This window comes from Rhinoraja longicauda, chromosome 2 (assembly GCF_053455715.1).
Source record: "Rhinoraja longicauda isolate Sanriku21f chromosome 2, sRhiLon1.1, whole genome shotgun sequence".
Lineage (NCBI taxonomy): Eukaryota > Metazoa > Chordata > Chondrichthyes > Rajiformes > Arhynchobatidae > Rhinoraja > Rhinoraja longicauda.
In genome coordinates, this window is record NC_135954.1 from 38,932,556 (window position 1) to 38,955,995 (window position 23,440).

General features: G+C 40.6%; 1 protein-coding gene across 2 annotated transcripts in view; it reads right to left on the reverse strand.

The window, feature by feature from the left end:
• The window catches only part of dnah5l (dynein, axonemal, heavy chain 5 like), a 243,879-nt gene that overhangs the window by 12,906 nt on the left and 207,533 nt on the right, over nucleotides 1–23,440 (reverse strand). Inside the window, exons 71-74 of one of the 2 annotated variants that reach the window (XM_078417775.1) lie at nucleotides 20,382–20,729; nucleotides 18,934–19,122; nucleotides 15,043–15,175; nucleotides 1,565–1,773 (exon numbers count right to left, since the gene is read on the reverse strand). In XM_078417775.1, coding sequence (XP_078273901.1) covers nucleotides 1,565–1,773; nucleotides 15,043–15,175; nucleotides 18,934–19,122; nucleotides 20,382–20,729 — 879 coding nt within the window. Of the gene's footprint in view, nucleotides 1–1,564; nucleotides 1,774–15,042; nucleotides 15,176–18,933; nucleotides 19,123–20,381; nucleotides 20,730–23,440 lie in introns of those variants that run through there. The other variant, XM_078417784.1, reaches the window with a different exon arrangement.

A 23,440-nucleotide genomic window follows, 5' to 3' on the forward strand; every position in this document is an offset into this window, starting at 1 on the left:
CCTGTGCAGGGAACTCAGTGCACAATGCTATGGTAGTGCCCATTGTAGGACACCCCCAGGGCAACAATGCTGACCTAGGAGACCCACAGCTAAAGGAAAATGCATCTAATTTTTCACCTTTACTACACTGAAGATACCCCACAACATCCCTGATTCATAATCCTCTCAGGCCATAACAATTTCTCACTTAAGTGCTGTGTCAAATGTCCATGTCTACATTTTGATGCATGCCTCCTTGATCCTCACTTTTCCAATAGTGCTCCTGATCCCCCTTCTCTAGATACTGCTGCCAATAATCCACCCTCTCTCAATTGTTCCTGTTCCCAGCCTAGGATGACAATTAAAGATGGGAATCAATAAACACAATTTAAAGGAATATGTAATAGTAGTAAGGCAGGTTGAGGACAGGCATCGTTGAAAACAAAACAAATAGATGCATCAATGTACAAAACATACTAATTGGAATTTATGGAGCGAGAGGAAGAAATTGAATACTTATTAAAAAACAAGACAGTAAGCAGCCTACAATAATTTGTCAAAATTATTCTAAATTTTACATACTTCTGACATCTCAGAAAAAAAATTCAAGTGATATTCAGTTTTGCCAATTATAGAAAAAGTTAAATGAAAACATTAATTTCAGATCAGTAAGTAGTTTCGTGAAAGTAGAATTTTAAATTAAAGATAACATTGCCAGAGTGCTTTGAGTGTTTTATTTGTATTTGGATTCATTTACCAGGGTGCAGGATTTCAGGGGTTATGGGGAGAAGGCAAGAGAATGGGGTTAGGAGGAGAGATAGACCAGCCATGACCAGCCGGGCGGCACGGTAGCGCAGCGGTAGAGTTGCTGCTTTACAGCGAATGCAGCGCCGGAGACTCAGGTTCGATCCTGACTACGGGTGTTGTACTGTAAGGAGTTTGTACGTTCTCCCCGTGACCTGCGTGGGTTTTCTCCGAGATCTTCGGTTTCCTCCCACACTCCAAAGACGTACAGGTATGTAGGTTAATTGGCTGGGTAAAATGTTTTAAAAAAATTGTCCCTAGTGGGTGTAGGATGGTGTAAATGTGCGGGGATCACTGGGCGGAACGGACTTGGAGGGCTGAAAAGGCCTGTTTCCGGCTGTATATATATGATGATAATAATATGATGATTGAATGGCAGAGTAGACATGATGGGCCGAGTGGCCTAATACTGCTCCTATCACTTATAACCTTATGGCCTTCTGAATCTTTGGCAACAACAGCATATATTGTCCATCCTCAACTGTGAGTCACCTTCTTGGGTCACTACACTCTCACAATGCTGCTGATGTGGGGAGTTTCATAATTTAGACAGCGACGATGAAGGAATGCGGATTTATTTCTACTGTTTTTGGTGTTCCTCCTGTGTTTCCTAGTGTATTGCTTATTCAATAGAAGCCGTAATTGCAGCTGCACAAAATAAATATCTGGTGGACTCAAAATGATAAAAGCAAGATAATTGTAAGATTCAACCATTATTAATATCTATCAGATAATGCTTCAGTGATATGCCTTTAAATGTTTCAATGCTCATTACTCTAACCTGAGGATTAAAGAATCCTGTCATCCAGAATTGGTTTGGTCGTCCATCAAAAATCCAGGTGTGAAATTGTTGATTTCTTTCAAGTAACTCAGTGAACCAGAATCCAAGAGTAGCTGACTCCCAGGAAATTTTGAACCAGAGTTTAGGAATCCGGGCATCATACATGTTATCAAGAGCATCTCTAAGGTCATCAGACATTATGATAGTTCCTAAAAGAAAAATATAAAAACAAATCACCTTTAGAATACAGAGCTGTGGCTGTTTTGAATTCTCAGTGTTGAACAATTCTTAAAGTAACAATGTTTTTGGACTTTCCTATAGCTAGTTTCTCAAAAGACTGTTACTGCTTTGTTTCCAGCTACATACTGCCCAATTATGTCACAAACACACAGCAAACCAGCTATATAGTTTATTTATGGCACCTTGTCATAAATCTGCCTCCAGCTGTTCCTTGCGTTCTTTAGATTCTCGTTATGAGGACTTAATTTCATCTCAAACATTCATTAAGAGGAATAGTTGACTTTTCATTCACACTAACCACCTATCTAGATGTGAGGAATAGTAGACATGAACCAAACCAATTCCATACAATTTAAATTTATTTAAAATTTAACTCGATTTCAACCATTTGACGTTCAAACATTATTTTTTTATCAAGTATGGTATTTTTAGAGATTGCAAACACACGAAAAAAATAGATCTGCTTGGCTTGTTTTCAGTTAGTTCATTGCAATGTTTGTCTTTATTGCCTAACCCTAATATTTGTTGAAAAGCTGATGAGAGCTGTTTTCTTCAACTGCTGCAGCCCCAAGGTGAAGACATTCTTACAAGTAATGGCAGAATTACTGACATTACAGAATTAATGGCAATTAGTCTGCAGAAGGATCCCAACCCGAAACGTCACCAATCCATGCTCCCCAGGGATGCTGCCTGACCTGTTGACTTACTCCAGCATTTTGGGTCTCTCCTTGGTTGACCAGCATCTGCAGTTCCTCGTTTCTACACTTCGGCAGAATTACTGGACTGGCCTTGTGCCAGTCATGAATTTGAATCGCACTGAGATATTTAAGGACAGCACGGTGGTGCTGCCTCAAGCTCCAGTGTCCTGCGTTTGATACTGCCCTTTGACCCGTCCATCATGGGCACAGCCCTCCTCTCCAAGTTGTCTATATGATGCACATCTGTTTTTCTCATTTACTTTTGTTATATTTGGATACAATTATTCTACTGTCAAGGATAAGAAACATGAAACTCAGAGAACACCATGAATTTAGTGAATATTCTGGGTAAATTCTTTCTGAAGTTTATAACATCTAGGAGCAGAATTAGGCCATTCAGCCCATCAAGTTTACTCTGCCATTCAATCATGGCTGATCTATCTTTCCATCTCAACCTCATTCTCCTGCCTTCTCCCCATAACCCTTGACACATTTACTAATCAAGAACGTGTCAATCTCCACCTTAAAAATATCCATTGATTTGGCTTCCACAGCCGTCAGTGGCAATGAATTCCACAGATTGACTAAAGACAATAGGTGCAGGAGGAGGCTATTCAGCCCTTCGAGCCAGCACCGCCATTCATTCTCAATCAGTACCCCGTTCCTGCCTTCTCCCCATACCCCCTGACTCCGCTATCCTTAAGAGCTCTATCTAGCTCTCTCTTGAATGCATTCAGAGAATTTGAGGCAGAGAATTCCACAGATTCACAACTCTCTGACTGAAAAGGTTTTTCCTCATCTCAGTTCTAAATGGCCTACCCCTTATTCTTAATCTGTGGCTCCTTGTTCTGGACTCCCCAACTTTGGGAACATGTTTCCTGCCTCTAAAGTGTCCAACCCCTTAATAATCTTATACGTTTCGATAAGATCTCCTCTCATCCTTCTAAATTCCTCCTCATCTCCTTTCTAAAGGTACGTCCTTTTATTCTGAGGCTATGGCCTCTGGTCCTAGACTCTCCCATCCTCTCCTCATTCATTCTATCCAGACATTTCACTGTTCGAAGAATTCATTATTTTACAGTGATGTTCTAAATTGTACAAGAACGGGTTCAGTAAATATTTTCATGTCGGATCAGACAAAATATTCAAAACCTATCCTTTTAAACAGGAATGTATAATTTAAAATGTAATAATCCAAATTAAAATTAACCAAAGTAAAATTAAGCTTTACTTCAAGCATGGCATATTGCATATGAAACATACACAACATGAATCAACAACATATTAATATCTTCTCATTTTATTGAGGTTTAAAACACACTCATAATTAAGTGACTGAAGAATTACAGCCTGTGGCATAATTTCTTTATCTTGTTTGTCAATCTCCATGTAGAATTCAGATTAAAAATGTTGTTCATCATCTTTTAGTAATTTTAATGTAAGACTCAGTAGGAGTTATAGGATAATTTTTTTGTGTGAACCAGATATGCAGTAATCTTGGGGAATGAAGTACTTCTTTATTAATGCAGCTGAAAATGTGGTTATCATAATAAAAAGGATTGCTGATGAAAGTATCTTTTTCATCACCAGTAAATAACAAGATGTGATAATTAATCAGCAGCTAGATAAATTATTTTTAGAGGGCCTAATGATGCTTACAGCATATATTGCCACCCACTTGTGGGTTCCTTCGAGGCCCCAAAAGGGTGCAAATACAATTCAAGAAATTCACCTACTGATTAATTTTCCTTGATATAAATCAATTTTCTCTGCAGTCACAAAATTTTATTTTTTAAATGGCATAAAAGATTGCAGAATTTAGAATTGTACTGAAATCGATCTATCTGATTATGAGCAAAGTGTGCTGACAAAAAGCCAGAGCAAACCAGAGCTGAAACTTGGCCACAGTGTTCATTGTTGAGACTGGAAAGAGTTTCAACCCGTTTTGGACATTTACAAATATGTATTCTGTCAAATGCCATACAAATAAAGATCAGATTGATAATGGTTGATTCCATCTACTTAAGCCATTCAGATTGAATTGGATGTGTACTCTCCTTTCCCTGTGACCTGCTAATATTTCTTTCAGAAACATGAAAAGGTTAAAACATGAAAGATGGCATTTGGTCCAGTGAGTCTATGCCAGTTCTGTACAAATATACTTCAGCAACTCTTACCTCTGTGACCTTACTTGGTTTCAATTCTCTCCCTTTTAAAAACCTATCCAGTTTTCTTTCAATCTCAATGATTGGATTGGCCTCCGCTACTCTCCTTGGAGAACATTACAGGCCCTAACCACACCTTGCCTGTAGAAGATTTTCCTCGTGTTCTTTAGTCAATCACTTTCATTATATGCCTTCTTGTTTATGACTCAATGTAGGCACTTTATCTATCAAAGAGAACAACTCCAACTTTGTCAGTTATTTCAGGTAAATATAGTTCCTCATCCCCACATGCCTGTAAAGCTGGAGCAAAAAGAATTGCATTGTTCCATTTCCATTGCATATGACATTTGAACACACTTGAAGCTCAAAGGGGAATCGTATTGGAAATTTCATTTGCACTGTTTCTAAAGCCTTCATATCTTTCCTAAAGTGTGATGCCTTCAACTGGATACAATATTCCAGTTGTAGCTGAATCATGCCTAAATATTGGACCTATTTGCATCTTTTTACACATGTAAATCATACAAAAACTGTTTTCTGTATGCTTTGACACATTTGTGCCTATTTTCCCGTTGATGTATCACCCAACAGGAAATTTGACCAGGTACATACTGGTCTGATTCACCCCCACTTGAGAGTAATTCTCCCATTATATTTCATGGAGATAATGACATTATCAATGTGCATGGCATTATTATCAGCAGAAATTGGATTAAAATATCACAACCTACAAACTTTGTTTTCAACTCTCAACACAAGGAACAGATCATGTTGAAAGTTATGAACCATGTGGTATTTAAAGTGTCCCAATGAGAGCAATGCTTTTATACTTTTTCCCTCTCACCAGTTAATTCACTGCATTAGAACATTAATTGTCGACAGCCTTAAGGGCCTGTCTCAGTTACGCGATTTTTAAGGCGATTGCCGGCCACTGTCAAAGTCGTAGCAGATCGCCAAAAAACATAGATTTTTTTTACCCTACGACAATGTCTACAACAATGACTGCGACAAGCTACGACAACCTACCACCTAGGCAATGGCAAGCTGCCGACAACCGGCGACCCAGTCTTCGCGACCTCGGACGTCCACTACGACAGGGACCACGACAAGCTACAACAACCGACGGCATATTAGGCACTATGCCTTTTATGCTGCGCTTTTGTGAACTTTTAATTACCTGTTTTAAATGGGAAGCGAGTAGCATTAGGTTGCTAATTTTAATCGCAGTTTTATTAATTTGAGATCACCACAGCTGTAAAGTATTTTAATTGCGTGTAATATGTTTTTGTTTGCCTTCAAAGGCAACTTTAAGATATTCCTCATTGTCTGGCCTAATATTGGAACACACTTTTCCAAAACATACATGGTGTTTGTAAATACCAGTCTGGGCCATTATTCTCTCAGTTTATTTCCGCTAGAATCAATCAGCGGCATAAAATGTGGAGAGGTTGACCTGTCGCGCCAGAAGCCCCCCATTTTGCAGAGGTTATCTTTTCACCGTGAAGCCTTTTAGAAATGACTTACAAGATGGAGTGTCAATTGGGAACGAAGGAACGACGCACCAACAGGCAATATTACTCCGGCAAGAACAATCTGGGGAGACGGGGTCAGGTTTGCTGGTGGTACGGATCGAATTTCATTCGTACTTAAGGAAACGGTAGGCCGGGTCCTTCTCCTTAATGGATACAGGAGACCGCAGATGCTGATATCTTGTAAACACAAAGTGGTGGAGAAAGCATGGGGTCAGACAGCATCTGGGGGGAGAGAGAGAGAATGGACAGACGATGTTTCAGATCAGTGCCCTTCTTCAGACTGATGGAGGGATCCGACCAGAAAGGTTTTCATTTGCATTTCCTCCACAGATGCTGCCTGACCTCTGAATTCCCCCAACACTTCGTGTTTTGCTCCTGTTCGTTGGTGCCAGCCTGAGGTGGAACCCACGGGTGGTCACAGTTTAACTGGAAATCTTAAATTCAATAAATTGTAATTGGGAGCTAATTTATAGCAGGGGCGTTACGCGCTGGTCAAACAGTGATAAATTCGATATCGCTTTTCCAGCACGCATCAAATACGCTTCTGTGTAGAAAGGAACTGCACATGCTGGTTTACACCGAAGATAGACAAGAAATGCTGGAGTAACTCAGGACAGTATCTCTGAGAGAAGGAATGGGTGACGTTCCGGGTCGAGACCCTTTTTCAGACCCTTCTTACAACTCGAAACGTCACCCATTCCTGCTCTCCAGGGATGTTGCCTGTCCTGCTGAGTTACTCCAGCATTTCGTGTCTATCTTCAAATAATCCTCTGTTCATCCCTAACACCAAAGGCCATTTTCCTTGGGTACATTTCTTGAGTTTATCTCCAGGTCAGGTGTCCGCCCCCCTTTGACAGCATCGCGGTCTCCACCCTCATTCCACAGCTGGCTGTTGCAGCTGAACTTCTGTGGACGGGTTTTGACAGTTCTGTCAGTTTTGACAGTAGGCGATAACCTACCACACCTGGCCACAACCTGCAACAGCGCCCACGACAAGCTACGATCATTGGCGACAAGCCAGCCGTCGCCGAAAAATTTAGAACAGGTAACTTTTTCCGCGACGAGTCGAGATTTACTGCGACTCATTGAAGACTACTCACGATCATGCCCGCGACATCCCGGTGAACGTGCGGCAACAGCCTACTTGCCGGCAGTCGCCTTAAAATCGCCTAACTGGGACAGGCCCTTTAAGCACAAATCAAAGCCGCTATACAGGGATATCATCAGGTCACAGATGCCTTGATCTCTAGTACCAATGCTCCTGTAGCATTGCCCAGTGCCCAGTGCTTCCAACGATCTGGAATGGGATTGCTTTCTGTATCCCATGCACTACACAATGAACTCTCTCATTCCTTCCCCCCGCACCCCCCCCCCCCCCCCCCCATCAATTTCCTCACTCGTTTCTCAGAAGTCAGCACATGAATAGAGTGACAGAGTTTGCTTAATTTCATGGTTCAAATTTTAACTTAAAAGGGTAGTGAGCATGATAAAGAGAGAAGCTAGTGATTTTTAAGTAGTGCATGGATTTGTTGTTTTAATCTCCAATCATCCACTGATTATTTTATTCTGTTTAGGGCAAGACCTTGAATGTTGCACTGTAGGACTGAATCCTACACTTACTCCCTGGATTTATAAACCTAAATTGGATGAACCATCTTCTTCTGCAGATACAGTATAATCTTTAACACTGAGAAAGTCTCAGGATGATGGTTCTATATCCTGGAACTCGCTCCCCATTACCAGCAATTCACATATTCTGAAAATTTAATTTAAAAAAATTCACTGACTTGACATAAATTAAAATACTTCTGAATGATCCTTTCTGTATAGCCCTGCAATTATCTATGTAAAGATTCATCTCCCACATCTTTGGCCAAATACATAATTGCTCCTCCTATCTCTTAAATATTCAATACAAGTTTGACATTATCTGTCCACCTGAGAGTAGAATGACAGGTAATTATACAGAACTCAGCACATATTTTATAGGTACATTTCAAGTTTTATGATAATAATTCTGTCATATGCTGTTGCTGATGGTGAAGTCATCAATCTGCTTGCCACTGATGTGAATTGACAATTCAATGTCATTGACGATGCACTAAATACGCTATCCAGTAATAGAGTGCTTTTACACATTATGCAATTGTTATCGAACTAGAAATTCACTGTTCGTGCAAAGCAGAGTAAATTGTAATGCGGTCCTCTGTGCATGTATTGCACTGATGCATGAAGGTCGGTGAACATGTCGTGATGATGGTGATTGGCAGGTCATGCTTAATTGTTGTCGCTAATGCAATACTGTGGTGAAAATACTTACCTTAGGAAAGGTAAGGGCATTCAATGCAGGATGAGGGTTTAACTGGAGGATAACGAGTCTATACCTACCCGAGCCTCTGTCAAGGTAGGTAGGATGAAGGGTGGAAAGACCCTCTGTGATCCAATGACCTCCAGTGGCACAATGTTATCATAGGCGCACAACATCCGTTCCCATTGCCTACTCACCACTCAGGGAAAACATGCCCTAACAAGTTCGATTATTTGAAGTGGCAGTTCCCATTAGTTCGAAATCCCATTTTAAAATTAGCATACTGTGTGTGTAAGTAACTAATTTATTTCCCAGCGTGTAATTATTCGGCCTATGAACATCCTGACGTGTGATCATCAAATTATAATACAAATGAACCCAAGTTTTAAATATATGTAACCAAATGCCAAGCTTCATAGACAGAAAATAATCTCTTACAAATATTAGTGTATCATTTTCTAGAAAGTGGGATTAAAATAAGCTCTAAATAGGTTTCCTGCTTGATCTCAAACATTTAATAGAAAATGACAGTAATATAGATCTCACACAGGAACAATATTACAATGTGCTCGTAATATTACTGTGCCATTAGTGGAATTTTAACTCCCAGCCAGAAAGATGACAGGATACCACGGCCATTTTAATAGCTGACGCTCATTAATATTCCATTGGTTGCCTGCCTGCATGAAACTGGCTTTCAGACGCAACTCAAATGTAGTTTCTCAGCGCTGCTAGATTACAGTTATACAATTTGCACAGATGGGCTTTGAGGCAGAAATGAGGAGGGAGGAACTTTTTCCATTTGAAAAAATCTTGGCGGTTTAGAAAATAAATCATAACAGATTATGACAGAATGCTACCTTTGTTCCTGTTCAGGAGCTTCACACACAGCATTAATTTACATTATGTGTTTTACAGAAAACAAGACTGGAAGCAACATAGTTATCAAACTTTTTTTCTTTAACTGCAATATTACCAGTAACATGTCATCATCTCAATGGACGCTGTATACAACTTAAAACATAGAACAGTACAGCTTTGCAGCAAGCCCTTTGACCCACAATTTCTGTGCCAAACATGAAGCAAAGTTAAACTACCCTCCTCTGCCTGCATGCGATCCTTATACTGTACCTCCATTCCCGGCGTACCCGTACGCCTCTCTAAAACCCTCTTAAATGCCTTTATTACATCTGCTTCCACCACCACTGTGCGTTCCAGGCACCCACCACTCTCTGTGTAAAAAACATTAAACATCCCCCCTCTGATCTTGCGGTCTACTCTTTGACATTTCCACCTTGGGCAAAAGGTTCTGATAGTCTATCCTTTTATTCTGATTATCTATGCCTCTCAATTTTATACACTTCTATTTGGTCTCCCCTAAACCTTGGACACTTTAAAGAAAACAATCCGAGTTTGTCCAACTTCTCTCTATAGATAATACCCTCTATTCCAGGCAGCATTCTGGTAAACCTTTTCTGTATGCTCCCCAAAGCCTCCACACCCTTCCTGAAATGGGGCTACAAAAACTGCACAGAATACTTCAAATGGAACAAAGTGCTAGCTAGTTTTAAATATTTGCAGTTTAACTTCACCATAATAACCATTATTTATATGGGTGTTTGGTTTTAATTACCCAACTGTAATACCAGAAAAAGATACATAGTGTTGGAGTAATTCAGTGGGTCAGGCATTATCTCAGGAGAACATGGAAAGGTGACATTTCAAGTCAGGACCCTTTTTCAGATTCTGAAGTCTCAGACTCTTGAAGACTGAAGGAGTCTGAAAGATGGGTCCAGACCTAAAACATCACCAATCCATGTTCTCCAGAGATGCTGTCTGACCCGCTGAGTTACTTCAGCACTTTGTATCTTTTTTTGGAAACCAGCATCTGCAGTTCCTTGTTTCTACATACAACTGCAGTTCCTTGTTTCTACCTTCAACTTTTTAAGTCTTAAGTTCAGTCTAAAGAAAGGCCCCAACCTGAAACGTCACCTATCCATGTCATCCAGAGTTGCTGCCTGACTCGTTGAGTTACAACAGCACTTTCTGTTTTACCCTATTTTTAATGGCAGTTAAATCTACTAAGCTTTGAACGAGAGTTGAGCAGGATACTGATATTCTTCCAGTGAATTAGGAAGATTGCTGAGACAACATTGGTCATATTTTATCAATGCTTTGCAATGTCTGGTGTAGGTAGTTCTAAGGAATAATCTCGTGACACATGAATATTAAAAGGAAATGACATTTGATGACTCTTAATGTAGGCTGCATATAATACACATACACATGTAATACACACATTTGTGGGTCCTTCATATATTAAATAATTATCAAAGAGAATGGGTAGGGTAGCTTGTCCTAGCTTCTTCTCCCTCCTGTACACCCTGTTGCTGCTTGATAAGATGTCTTTCATAAAACAAAAGCAATCATGCAACAGCTGTGTTGCAGGAACTACAGCCAGGCAATGTGGATGAAGATGACACATGAGAAGCCTTTGTATCTGAAATAAGAACTTTGAGTTTGGTTGACCTCTGATGCGGGTGGTAGCTCCTTAGGAAACTGTTGCCCATCTACACTCAAATATTCAGCATGCTTTTGATTTCTGCATCAGCACCCTGCAGCGGGGAAGTCAGAAACGTGCTGCAGGTTAGATACCATGGAATCTGATCTGAGACACTTCTACTGGACTCAACACAGAATCCATGAGCAGATTAACTTCACACCTCAGCTTTATGCAGACCATATATTTATATACACAGTCGCAATGGTGGGGTTGCTGAACTTCATTAAAATGCTAAGTCTAGTTTAAGATGTTTTCATTATTATTTTTTCTCTGTTTTGTATGTTTGAATTAATTTACAATAGATTCATGCCTTAACTAATCTTAATAGTTCTATATAATAACTCAATTTTTCATTTTTAATAAACAAAAAAATGTAAGTAAACTGTTTTTCAATCTCTCTCAATAAGAGAATCATTTGAAAACAGTTTAAGATGCCCTTAACAGCAGTGAGCAGTCAGTCGACCCCAGGGATCAGGAGTCTCGTTCAGCTGCCAGAGACCATGTCACCACTCTCAGTCCACTCCACTGCAGAGAGGGGTCTCCGGGATGACTCATTTAATGGTTGGTGGGGAAGAGCGACCATGGGTTTAGTGCGGGATATGGATCAAATCGGGCATGATCCAATCCTTCAAATCACAGAGCTTCGCGCAAAATTGGCAAGCTCCCACATAAAACACAAATGCAATCAAAGGTATTCTTAACAAGAGAGAATATTAGGACCATGACAGAGTGAAGAAAGTTCTGGTAATGAGGATGTGAAATGGGCAGAAGCTGTCAAACCTTTCACTGGGCGTGTTTAGAAAGGCAATCACTGATGTGTGAAACTTCACACGTGCATTAGTTGATACTAGGGATTCACAAGTTAGAAAAATGTGAAGAAAATCATGAATAATTGGTGGCAGTAGACCCTGTTTAACTGAATAAGATTCAAATTGGTCTTTTCCTCATGTTTCTACAATTACAAATCATTGTATTGTACTCTAGTGAATATCTTAATTTAATTTAATATTTTTTCACTTCAATTGACAAGACTTTCCAGTGAAGCTAGGCAATAATTAATTTCCACATCTGTGCCTCCAGGAATACAAGTATAGAGTTACGACATCTAATATAAAGCCCACAGTCCACTACAGATTAATAGGATCCACACCTCAGGTTCTGCGGATCAGGTTTATCACAAAATATTTTGTACATCAGCATGGAAAACTGTTTGTAACTTGTGACTGGAATAGATTCAAAAATCTGATGTACAGAATTAAATGCATAGTATTTTCTATTAGTTGCTAGGCAATTAGGGTGTGGGAGGGGGTTGGCATTGATTCTTAGGCAGCTGTTGTCTCTTCCTCACTCTGAAGAGTCAAACCACCCCCAAAGAACAAAACACACACCAGTCCAACGTTCAGTCCTGGAAAAGGACTTCAAATAGGAAAAGCGGGGGCAATTGGTGGTGCAGGAAAGAACATGGAATAAAGCTGAAAGTTGCAGAATGGTCAATAGATGTAAAGACTTGAATTTTCTTATCTCCTCATCTCTACTCTTAGATCCAGCACAGAATGCCCGCAATGATGGCTGGCAATTTATGGTGATGGAGTTTGAACTTGTAACTCGAGTCACTTGACTGCTTCCAGCACCAGAGGCTCTCAGTTAGCCTCATTGCTGCCTTGTTGATTCTGTGGGGTTAGAAGTTAATGACCTCCCAGGCCTACTCACAGAACTACATTTTGTTTCTTTCTGTCTTGCTTCACCAATTGTTTGATTTACTATTATGGAAATTAGTTTTAAGTGCACCTCATTAATCCTTGAAGTATAAAATATGCATACATCAGCTATACCATTGTCTTAAGTCACAGCAAATGTTTCTTCCACTATATTGTGCACAGATTCATGTATTGTGCTCATTCGCGCCACAGACATGGTCGTCAGCTTCTGATTCTTTTGGGAAAAGGGCTTTAGTTTGTGAAATGTGACTGTGAAACACCGGTGAAATCCCATGAGACTGAAAAGGCTCCTTACCCATGAAATGGAAATCTCATTTAACTGCTGTAACAAAATTACCATTTAGCTGCACATGCAAAGATAAATCAAAACCTCTGGATAAACCTGCTTAGGTTTCTAAACATTTCCAGCTTTAATACAACTGATCTCAAATGCACAGCTATTTATCAACCTTACAACCTTAGGAAATTTGTACCTTCACATTCAAAGATGTCAGGAAATATTATTTTTCAACTCAAACATCATGGAAATGGAACTAAAATGGAAAGCTGAAGTAATTGACCTGTTCTTTTATGGCTAAAATTGAAACTGTTCACCTCTAGGCACTTGGGAAATCAATTTCTATATTTGAAATTAAATTCTGGGGAGAAAGGTAGAAAAGCTTTAAACATGTAAAATGACAAATTGCACCGTCAATCTAATATAGTAACTTCCTGGAGTAGAAGGTTAAAATAAAATGGCGGTTTTATGTAAAGAATACCAATATTACAAAGTTGTTGAGCTCATGAAAACTTTGCAAAACTTCTATCCATCATGAGCATTAGGGACTCACCTAGACAACACAGTCCAACAAGTTTGCTTCTTTTAATATACCATTGCAAATGAAGAATGTCAATAATTTACAATAGAATTTTGTTGATTTTTTTCTAAAAAAACTGCAGGTGCTGCAATAAAAAACAGATAATACTGGAAATACTCAGCAAACAGATAGCATATGTGGAAAAAGAAAAGAACAAATGTTTCAGTTGATGTTCAGGCACTTCATCAGAACTGAATGAGTGGGAAAAGTTAATTTTAAGATGCTGGGAAGTTGGACGAGGGAAGGATAAGACAAAGGGAATATCTTAGATAAGGAGAGACCAGGATTCTTATGTGGATATCTGGTTGATAGATAAATAAGAGCAAATAGAAAAAGAGAAAACGCATGCACATGTAAAAGATGTGAAATGCAGGTTATAGCAGGAAAGGATGCCAGTATAATTTAGATATATTCAGATGGCCTTAACATTCTTGACATGAACATGAACATGAAAGTTGGTCGCCATTATCACGACGTTGCATGATAATTAGGTTTACTAGGATAATAGAATGTGAACTGAATCTTGAACATGTTTCCCCTCATAGTTTTGAAGTTCTTATTAAAGATAAGAACTCTCTGAATGCTTTCAAGAGAGAGCTAGATAGAGCTCTTAAAGATAGCGGAGTAAGGGGGTATGTGGAGAAGGCAGGAACGGGGTACTGATTGTGAATGATCAGCCATGATCACATTAAATGGTGGTGCTGGCTCGAAGGGCCGAATGGCCTACTCCTGCACCTATTGTCTATTGCTATCAGCTAGTCAGAGCACTCCATTTTCAAACATGTTGATTATATACTCCTCCTTGGTAATTATGGATGTTTTTATAATAATGAACAAGTCTATTGTCATAGGCACAATGCATTGTTGATACATATTGTACTGCATTGTTCACTCGTGCACTATATTGCCTCCATCAGAGACACATGGTCTGTAGTCTGGCACAAAAGCTGATTTAAGCCACAGATTGAGTTTAGTTTAGAGATAAAGCACGGAAACGGGCCCTTTTTGGCCCACTGTCCATGCCGATCAGCGATCCCCACCCACTAACACTATCCTACACACTCTAGGAACAATTTACAATTTTACCAAGCTAATTAGCCTACAAACCCGTGCGGCTTTGGAGTGTGGACGGAAACCGGAGCACCTGGAGAAAACCCACGCAGATCACGGGGAGAACGTACAAACTCCCTGCAGACAGCACCTGTAGTTAAGATTAAACCCGGTCTCTGGCGCTGTAAGGCAGCAACTCTACTGCCGCGCCACCAGAGTCTTTCAGTGCAATTAAGCAATAGTTCAAGGAATGGGGAGAAATAAAATTTAGCTCTTAATTGAAATGTAATATTATATAAGTTGTGGTTTTATACTTTCTTGTTTTGATAGTGGATATTAAGGATTACCATCTATAGCCAGTTTTAGGTCTGTCAGTGTACTCCGAACCCGTGCAAGAACTTGCTGCATTCGATCAATTTCCTGCCGCAAGAAGATGTTCATTGGTTGGATTGCACCCATTTTCTGCAGACGAGCTTTAACCTGCATATTATGGTACAAATAATGTTATTTTGTTTCAACCTAGGAGACATAACATTTAAAGGTGTATATATTTTATTTTAATAGCATCTACTATGTTTTATTAATGTCAACATTCAAATAATCTTGGATACAAAAACAAAGCTTAATAACTTGCCAAAAAATAATCACAATATTAACATAAATATTATATTGTATTATTTACAGATTATGCAAATGTAGACACAAGGGACCACAGATACTGGTTTACAAAAAAAAAGACACAAAGAGTTGGAGTAACTCAGTGAGTCAGCAGGACTGAAGAAGGCCCCCAAACCGAAATATTGCCTATTCTTGTCCTCCAGAGATGCAGCCTGACCCACTGAGTTATTCCAGCACTTTACACCTTTTTATGAAAATGTAGGTTTTTGATTTGCATTGGCAAAATGTGCCTCAGAGAGACAAAGCTGGCAATAAAGAGTGTATTATAAAATAAGTCAGTTAATTCCTTACATATATTAAGCATGATGAAAATGTCATTCCTGAAATGTGATATAGATTATATTCAGTAAATAGCAAATGCTTACTAATAATAATAATATTCATTTATTGTCATTGCAACGAGTACAACGAAATTAAAAAATAGCCAATCCTGACGGTGCGTACAAACATATATGCAATAAATGCAAAAACAAATAAATACATAAATACAATTAAATACAATTATGTTAAGTACAAAGATTTTTTAGTGTTGCCTAGTGCAAAGGTAGTGTTCAGTTCTCGTATGGCCCTGGGGTAAAAACTGTTCTTAAGTCTGTTTGTTCGGGATTTTATCGACCTGAAACGTCGACCAGAGGGCAGATGAACAAACAGACGGTGGCCGGGGTGGGATGGATCTTTTATTATTTTGCCTGCTCTACTGAGGCAGCGTAGGCTGAACAGGTGCTCCAGGGAGGGCAGTGAGCAGCCGATGATTTTCTGGGCCGTCGTGATGACCCTCTGAAGGGCCTTCCTGTCCTTTTCTGAGCAGCTGGCATACCATGTGGTTATACAGTATGCCAGCACACTCTCGATGGAGCAGCGATAGAAGGACAACATGAGCTTGCATTGCAGTAAACCCTGGTTGTAACCATTGGAGGGACAATGGTGTTCATTTCTGCCAATTGTCCGCTACAACATAGTATCATTGTGTAAGTAGTAGAAAGAAACAACTGCAGTTGCTGGTTAATACACAAAAAGATATAAAGTGGTGGAGTAACTCAGCAGGTCAGGCAGCGGATCATCAAGGGATGGTGGTGGTGGTGGCAGGCATGGTCTGTAAGCTGAGAGTGGCCTAGGCAGCCGGGGCTGTAAGCTGCAGGGGAGGTGGTGCAAGCCAGGGGTGGCATCGGAGGCATTGGTAGGTCCGTCTACTTTAAATGAAATCTGTTATAGAGATCTGTTAAAATGAGGGTTTATTGTATTGTCTATTAGTATCAGGTGGCGCAGCGGTGCAGTGGTAGAGCTGCTGCCTCAGAGTGTTAGAGACTTGTGTTGGATCCTGACCTTGCGCGCTGTACGTGTGGAGTTTGCACGTTCTCCCTGTGCCCATGTGGGTTTCCTCCAGGTGCTCTCGTTTCCTCCCACATACCAAAGATGAGCTGGTTTGCAAGTTAATTGGCCTCTGTAAAATTGACCCTAATGTGTAGGGAGTGAATGCGGAAGTGGGATAACATAGGTCTAGTGATAATGTGTGATCAATAATCAGCAAAGACTTGGTGAGCTGAATGGCCTGTTTCTCTAAAACTAATATCAAAAGTCTGCAAATTGGGCTTTATAACAGAGTTCTTTTATGGAGATCACCAGTGACTCGAGAAAATTTCACTATAGTAGAAGCAAACACCAATGCTGCAAATGGTGAAAATTCAAAAAGCTGACAAAGGGTCTTCAGCCTGGCCTGCTCAGTGCTTTAACTGCAAATTGTTTTCTATGTTTTCAGAAACAAACGTGGTGGGATTTATCTGTACAATGTTGAAATAAATCGCACAGGAGCAGTATTGAAAGTAATGCCATAAACCCATTCTGGGTTATGTGGCTTGCCACTGTAGGAAATAATTGGACACATTCTTCCACTCACTGTCAGACATTTGCTCAACTTATAAATTGTTCTGCAACATTTATGTAAGTAAGATGAGTAAGAAGTCTGAGTACTCAGCATAAGGTTTTACTGAGGTTTTGAGTTTACATGTAACCTTTTCTCTGACAAAGGCTTGGAAAAATCGTTCTAATGAAATAACACAGAAGATGTTCAAATTGTTCTAATAAATAGTGCAGAAGAGAGACAGAAAGCAAATAGATCCAAGTACAGTCTGCAGTGTTCAGTTTGTAGAAATATATTAAGTAATTTCTATATCTCCGATCTGACATATATACCATAAGAACTTAAATCAGGTACTATATGCAACGTTATTTGTTTCTTATTCATAGTAAATTGCATCTTCCACTTGTATGGCAATTCTGCTAATCTCCCAATGTCTTGTTGAAGAATTTAATAACCCTCATTATTTTCTAAACATTCTTTCTCACATTTTGAGAACATGTCCCCAACATACAAGTCCAAATCACTTATATTCACCAGAAACAAAAGTATAGTCTTGCGTTGTACTACACTTCCAATTCCTTCCCTGGTTTGACCAGTACACATTTCCTACCTGATTCAACGCAGTACCAATGAACAGAAATGTACAACACAATATAATGCTCTATCTCTATTTTCTCCAGAAATTCTTGTTTGCAAGCTCAACCTATTATCTTTGCTCCTAAATAAGTTCAGTGATAGCAGCAGAATTAAGCCATTCGGCCCATCAAGTCTACTCCACCATTCAATCATGGCTGATCTATCTTTCGCTCTTAACCCCATTCTCTTGCCTTCTCCCCCGACACCGTACTAATCAAGAGTCTATCAATCTCTGCCTTAAAAATATCCATTAATGGCCTCCAATAGGAACAATCCAAGTAAAATTAGCACTTTCATTATAAAGGAAGCAAATATATGATTGTAAAGTGATTGTGGTAGTGATACTCATAGAGCATAGAACTTAAAACAGTACAGCACAGGAATGTTTGTGCAAACATGATGCCACGTTAAACTGATCTCATCTGCCTGTACATGATCGATATCCCTCTATTCCCTGTACTACCATGTGCCAATCTAAAAGCCTCTTAAACGCCCCAATCGTATCTGCCTCCACCGTCAACTCTGGCAATGCATTCCAGGCCCCCACTATGTAATAACCCTGCCCCACACATCTTTATTAAACTTACCCTATCTCTGCCTCTCACCATTTTATTTACTTCTATCAAGTATCCCCTCAACCTCTGACATTCCAGAGAAAAGAATCCAAGTCTATCTATCCTTTTCCCGTTGCTGAAACCCTCTGATCCAGGCAGCTTTCTGGTGAACTTCCACTGCACCCTTCCCAAAGCGTCCACATATTTGCTGTAATGGGGCAACTAGAACTTCATGCAATACTCCCAATGTGGCCTAACCACATGAACATAACTTGGTCGTTACATTAACATTCTTCATTATAAATTCTGAAACTGACTGATTTTTTTTCTCAATGAGTGAGTCAAGTCAAACAGAATATTCTTTTCTCATCTGCCCAGGAATTGATAAGAGTTATTTTCAATACAAAAACAATACAATAGCAATTAATTAGGAAAAGGCTGTTCATGACATTTAGGAATGTTGATATTTGTTTCCTCAAGACAAAATCTGATTGAGGGGTTTTATATTTTACCTCATGCGGGATATAGTCTGGTGGTAGTTTTTCCAGCATTTCATTTGCTAGACGTTGTACAGTGCTTTCTCTGGTCTCTCCTCCACCACCACCACTGTCCTTAGGTTGGATGTTGACTATTGTATTAAGGGTCTCATTTGCCATGTTAGTCTGATAAGTTATATCTGCATTTGAATGAAGTCCAAATACCTAAAAAGATAAAATATTATAAATGCACTTTTTTTTCTTACATTAAATAGTAAAATAAATCGAAGTTTTTTCCCATTAATGTTAAAGCATGGCAATAGAGTTTTGACCATGTTTAGTTGATTTTGAAATGAGTGGTATAAAATGTTTAGCTCTAAAAATGTAATGTAATTTTCCCTATCACAGATGATGAAATATGCATGTTGAAATATGATATATGCAATAAGACAGAAAATGTTAGTGACAACATCTGTAGATAGATGTTCTCAGGGTGTGTCAGGTATATGGCCTTTCAACGTCATTGGTTTGAAACATGAATGAATGAATGAATGAATAAGTTTATTGGCCAAGTATGCATATACAAGGAATGTGCCTTGGTGCTCCACTCACAAATGACAACACAAACATACAGTTAATAATTAAGAATAAAGCATAACCACATCAAAACAATAAGGATACAACATTACAGTCTAAACATGTGGGTGAAAATAAATCAGAGCAAAAAAGAGACTACAGACTTTGGTTATTGAGTAGAACTATCACTCGTGGAAAAAAGCTGTTTTTATGTCTGGCTGTGGCTGTTTTAATAGTCCGGAGTCACCTTCCAGAGGGAAGTGCTTCGAAGAGTTTGTGGCCAGGGTGAGAGGGGTCAGAGATGATCTTGCCCGCTCGCTTCCTGCCCCTTGCAGTATACAGTTCGTCAATGGGGGGAAGGTTGCAATCAACAACCTTCTCAGCTGTGCGAATGCTCCGTTGCAGCCTCTGGAAGTCATGCTTGGTAAATTTGTTTCTCGTTCAACTGTACAATACTGCCATACTGTATCAATTGCATATTTTCAAAATGTCCTTTTTCTATTTTTAGATTTCCAGCATCAAAACTTGTTTGCTTTTGTAACCATCTTGCTTAACTTTGCTCCATTGCTTTATGAACGGCTATTTTTAACACACAATTAAGCTGCAGCCCTATATGCATTATACAGATTTTTTTTAGAAGTGCTGTTTTTACATAAAATTTCTAAACAAGAGTTACCAGTTTAACTCCATGAGAATAGCTTATTACTTTTCCAGTTGTTAGATCAAGAGCCATTTCCATCATCTCTCGGTATTTATTGTGCCCTATAATATTATAATTGATCTCTTGAACAAATATGTGCATAAAAAGCAGAAATGTAGCTGATTCATTCTTAGAATTAATAGTAATTATGGATTATTCAAAATGCTGAAGTTAATGATTTTATCTTAGCAAATTAAAATTTGCATACCTCAGGACTATCAACCAGTGGCAGACTCTCAATGTACTGCAGGATATCTTGAATTGTCTTGCCCTGTGGAATGGCATAGCCTTTGTAGAAGCAGAATTTATCTGAGAACATGATTTCCCCAAACCAGACAGTCGCAAATGTGTTCAGCAGTCGCTTGTCCATATCATCTGTCACACGTCCTCCATACTGTACTTCCCCCAGCATGTAGCGCATGCAGCTCCAGTTCACACCACGCTTAATGTCCATGTCATCCAAATGATTCTGTACAAACTGAACACTGGCAGTAAAATCCGCTTGATTAAATTCATACGGAATGTTCCATCCAAGAGGACCAAACTTGCGTCTTTCCTGGAAAGTTAATTGAAAATAAAGAACATAGAATTAAAAATAATATTGCATATAGTGTTTCCCATGATTTTAAGGTGTCTTGAAGCACTAGGAAGGAGTTTTGATTGTTTGGTATATTGTCATTGCAGTAATGTAGACAGGTGATCAGCTACAATGTGATAATGCCCAAGTAATTCATACTGTGATGACATTAACTGAATAATAAGTAAGGACCAGGAAGTGTTTTGATCTGTTCCAAAATAAGCCACGGTATCTTTACATGACAGGATTGGTCAAAGTCGGCATGGATTTATGAAGGGGAATGCAGACTAATCTTCTGGACATTTTTGAGGATGTATCAAGTAGAATGGATAAGGGAGAGCCAGTGGATGTGATGTATCTGTATTTTCAAAAAGCCTTTGACAAGGTCCCACACAAGAGATGAGTGTGCAAAATTATAGTACATGGTATTGGGGGTAGGGTATTGACATGGATAGAGAACTGGTTGGCAGACAGGAAGCAAAGAGTAGGAATTAACAGGTCCTTTTCAGAATGGCAGGCAGTGACTAGTGGGATGCCACAAGGCTCGGTGCTGGGACCCCAGTTATTTACAATATATATTAACGATTTAGACGAAGGAATTAAATGTGACATCTTCAAGTTTGCAGATGACACAAAGCTGGGTGGCACTGTGAGCTGCGAGGAGGATGCTAAGAGGCTGCAGGATGACTTGGATAAGTTGGGTGAGAAGGCAGATGCATGGCAGATGCAGTATAATGTGGATAAATGTGAGGTTATCCACTTTGGTGGCAAGAACAGGAAGGCAGATTATTATCTGAATGATGTCGGTTTAGGAAAAGGGGAGGTGCAACGAGACCTGGGTGTGCTTGTACATCAGTCACTGAAAGTAAGCATGCAGGTACAGCAGGCAGTGAAGAAAGCTAATGGCATGTTTGTAGATCAGTGCATGTTCCTTTAACATAGTGACCTCACCACTACTAACCACTCCCCATTGTCTTTGGTATAATTGTAACTTCCCCACCTCCAGCTCGCTCTCTAGTGCCAGTGATGACCACGGACAGCTAGGGCATAATGTATGTGCAGTGTTATGAATAAACTTATATATAGTAAAAGACTCTGCCTACGAGTGGCATCCTTTTACATGGTGTCAGATCGGTAGACTTGCGCCTCCTGTTTATCGGTTTTTTTTTATTTTATTATTTGTTTCTCCCAATTGTGTCCCCTCCTTCCACTTTGCCATGTCTTCCTCGTGTCGTCGTCCGGACACGCTCGTTTTCGATGAGGACATCGTGCACCGCTGGACTGTCTTCCAGCGGGACTACGAACACTATATAGCCATTGCCCATCCTGATGCGACTGCTGCGATAAAAGCCCACCTGCTCCTCAACCTGGCTGGTCCGGAGGCAATGGAACGCTATGCGTCGTTCCAATTCGTCCCTCCAGAGGACCGCAACGACCCGGTATGTCTCATTGCTAAGTTCACTGCCCTGTGCGACATACCCACCAACAATATCATCGAACGTTTTAAATTTTTCTCGCGGCGTCAGACTCCAGGGGAGCACGTTGACGCCTTTATTGCGTCTTTAAGACATATGGCTCGGCGGTGCCGCCTTCAAACGATTACACCCGACGAGATGATCAGGGACGTCCTGGTCAACGGTCTCCTAAACTCTAGGCTGCGGGATGAGCTCCTAATGAAGCCTGACCTGTCGCTTACGGACGCAATACATGCCGCACGAATGGCCTCTGCTGTTGGCTCAGTATCCCGGCCGGCCCCCCAGGACATAAATTTCACCAGCCGCCGGCGATTGAATGACCCACAGCCCAGGGTCGCCCCCTCCGCGCCCACTATGGCCACCCCTCGCAGATGCCCAAACTGCAACTTCTCGTCACACAGGTATAACATTTGCCCAGCGCAGGGCAAAACTTGTAATTCATGTGGGAAGCAGAACCATTTTTCTGCAGCCTGTCGTTCTCGTGGGAGACCTGTCCCTGCTCCTAGAGGGAGTCTAAACAACCTTGCAAGCGATAACGCAACCGGTTCCCGGTACCAACATGAGGTCCTCGATGGCTCAGATACGACTTCCTCCCATGGAGACTCTCTGGTGTTTTCGCTCTTGGGAGCACCTGCATTGATAACGGATCCATCCGTGCAAGTTACAGTCAATGGACACTCCTTCCCTGCCAAGGTCGACACTGGGGCGTTTGCCAATGTTATGTCTGTAGGCCTCTTCGAGCAGATAAATTCGGGGGAGAGGGTTACTCCTGACAACTCCCGCCTCCATGCCTATGGGGGAGGCGTTCTGATTGCCGTGGGAAAGGCAACGGTTGTCTGTACTGTTCTGGATACCTCTCGGCCCCTCACGTTCCTCCTGCTAGCATCTGAAAACGTCACCCTGCTGGGCGCCCGTGCATGCCAGGACTTTGGTTTGGTCTCATTTCACCGCGACATCCACCTGGTGCAGGCCCCCATGGACCCCCTGGTCGAGTACCCTGACCGATTTGATGACGTCCTGGGGAAGCTGCCCTGTGCCTACAAGATCGTTGTGGACCCGGGGGTCGACCCAGTGGTCAGACCGGCCCACCGTGTGTCTTTTGCCATGAAGGGCCGCGTGGAGTCCACACTACGTGACATGGTGGACTTGGGCATCCTCAAGGAGGTGAGTGCCCCCACCCAGTGGGTCTCCACCATGGTGGTCGCTGCCAAGAAG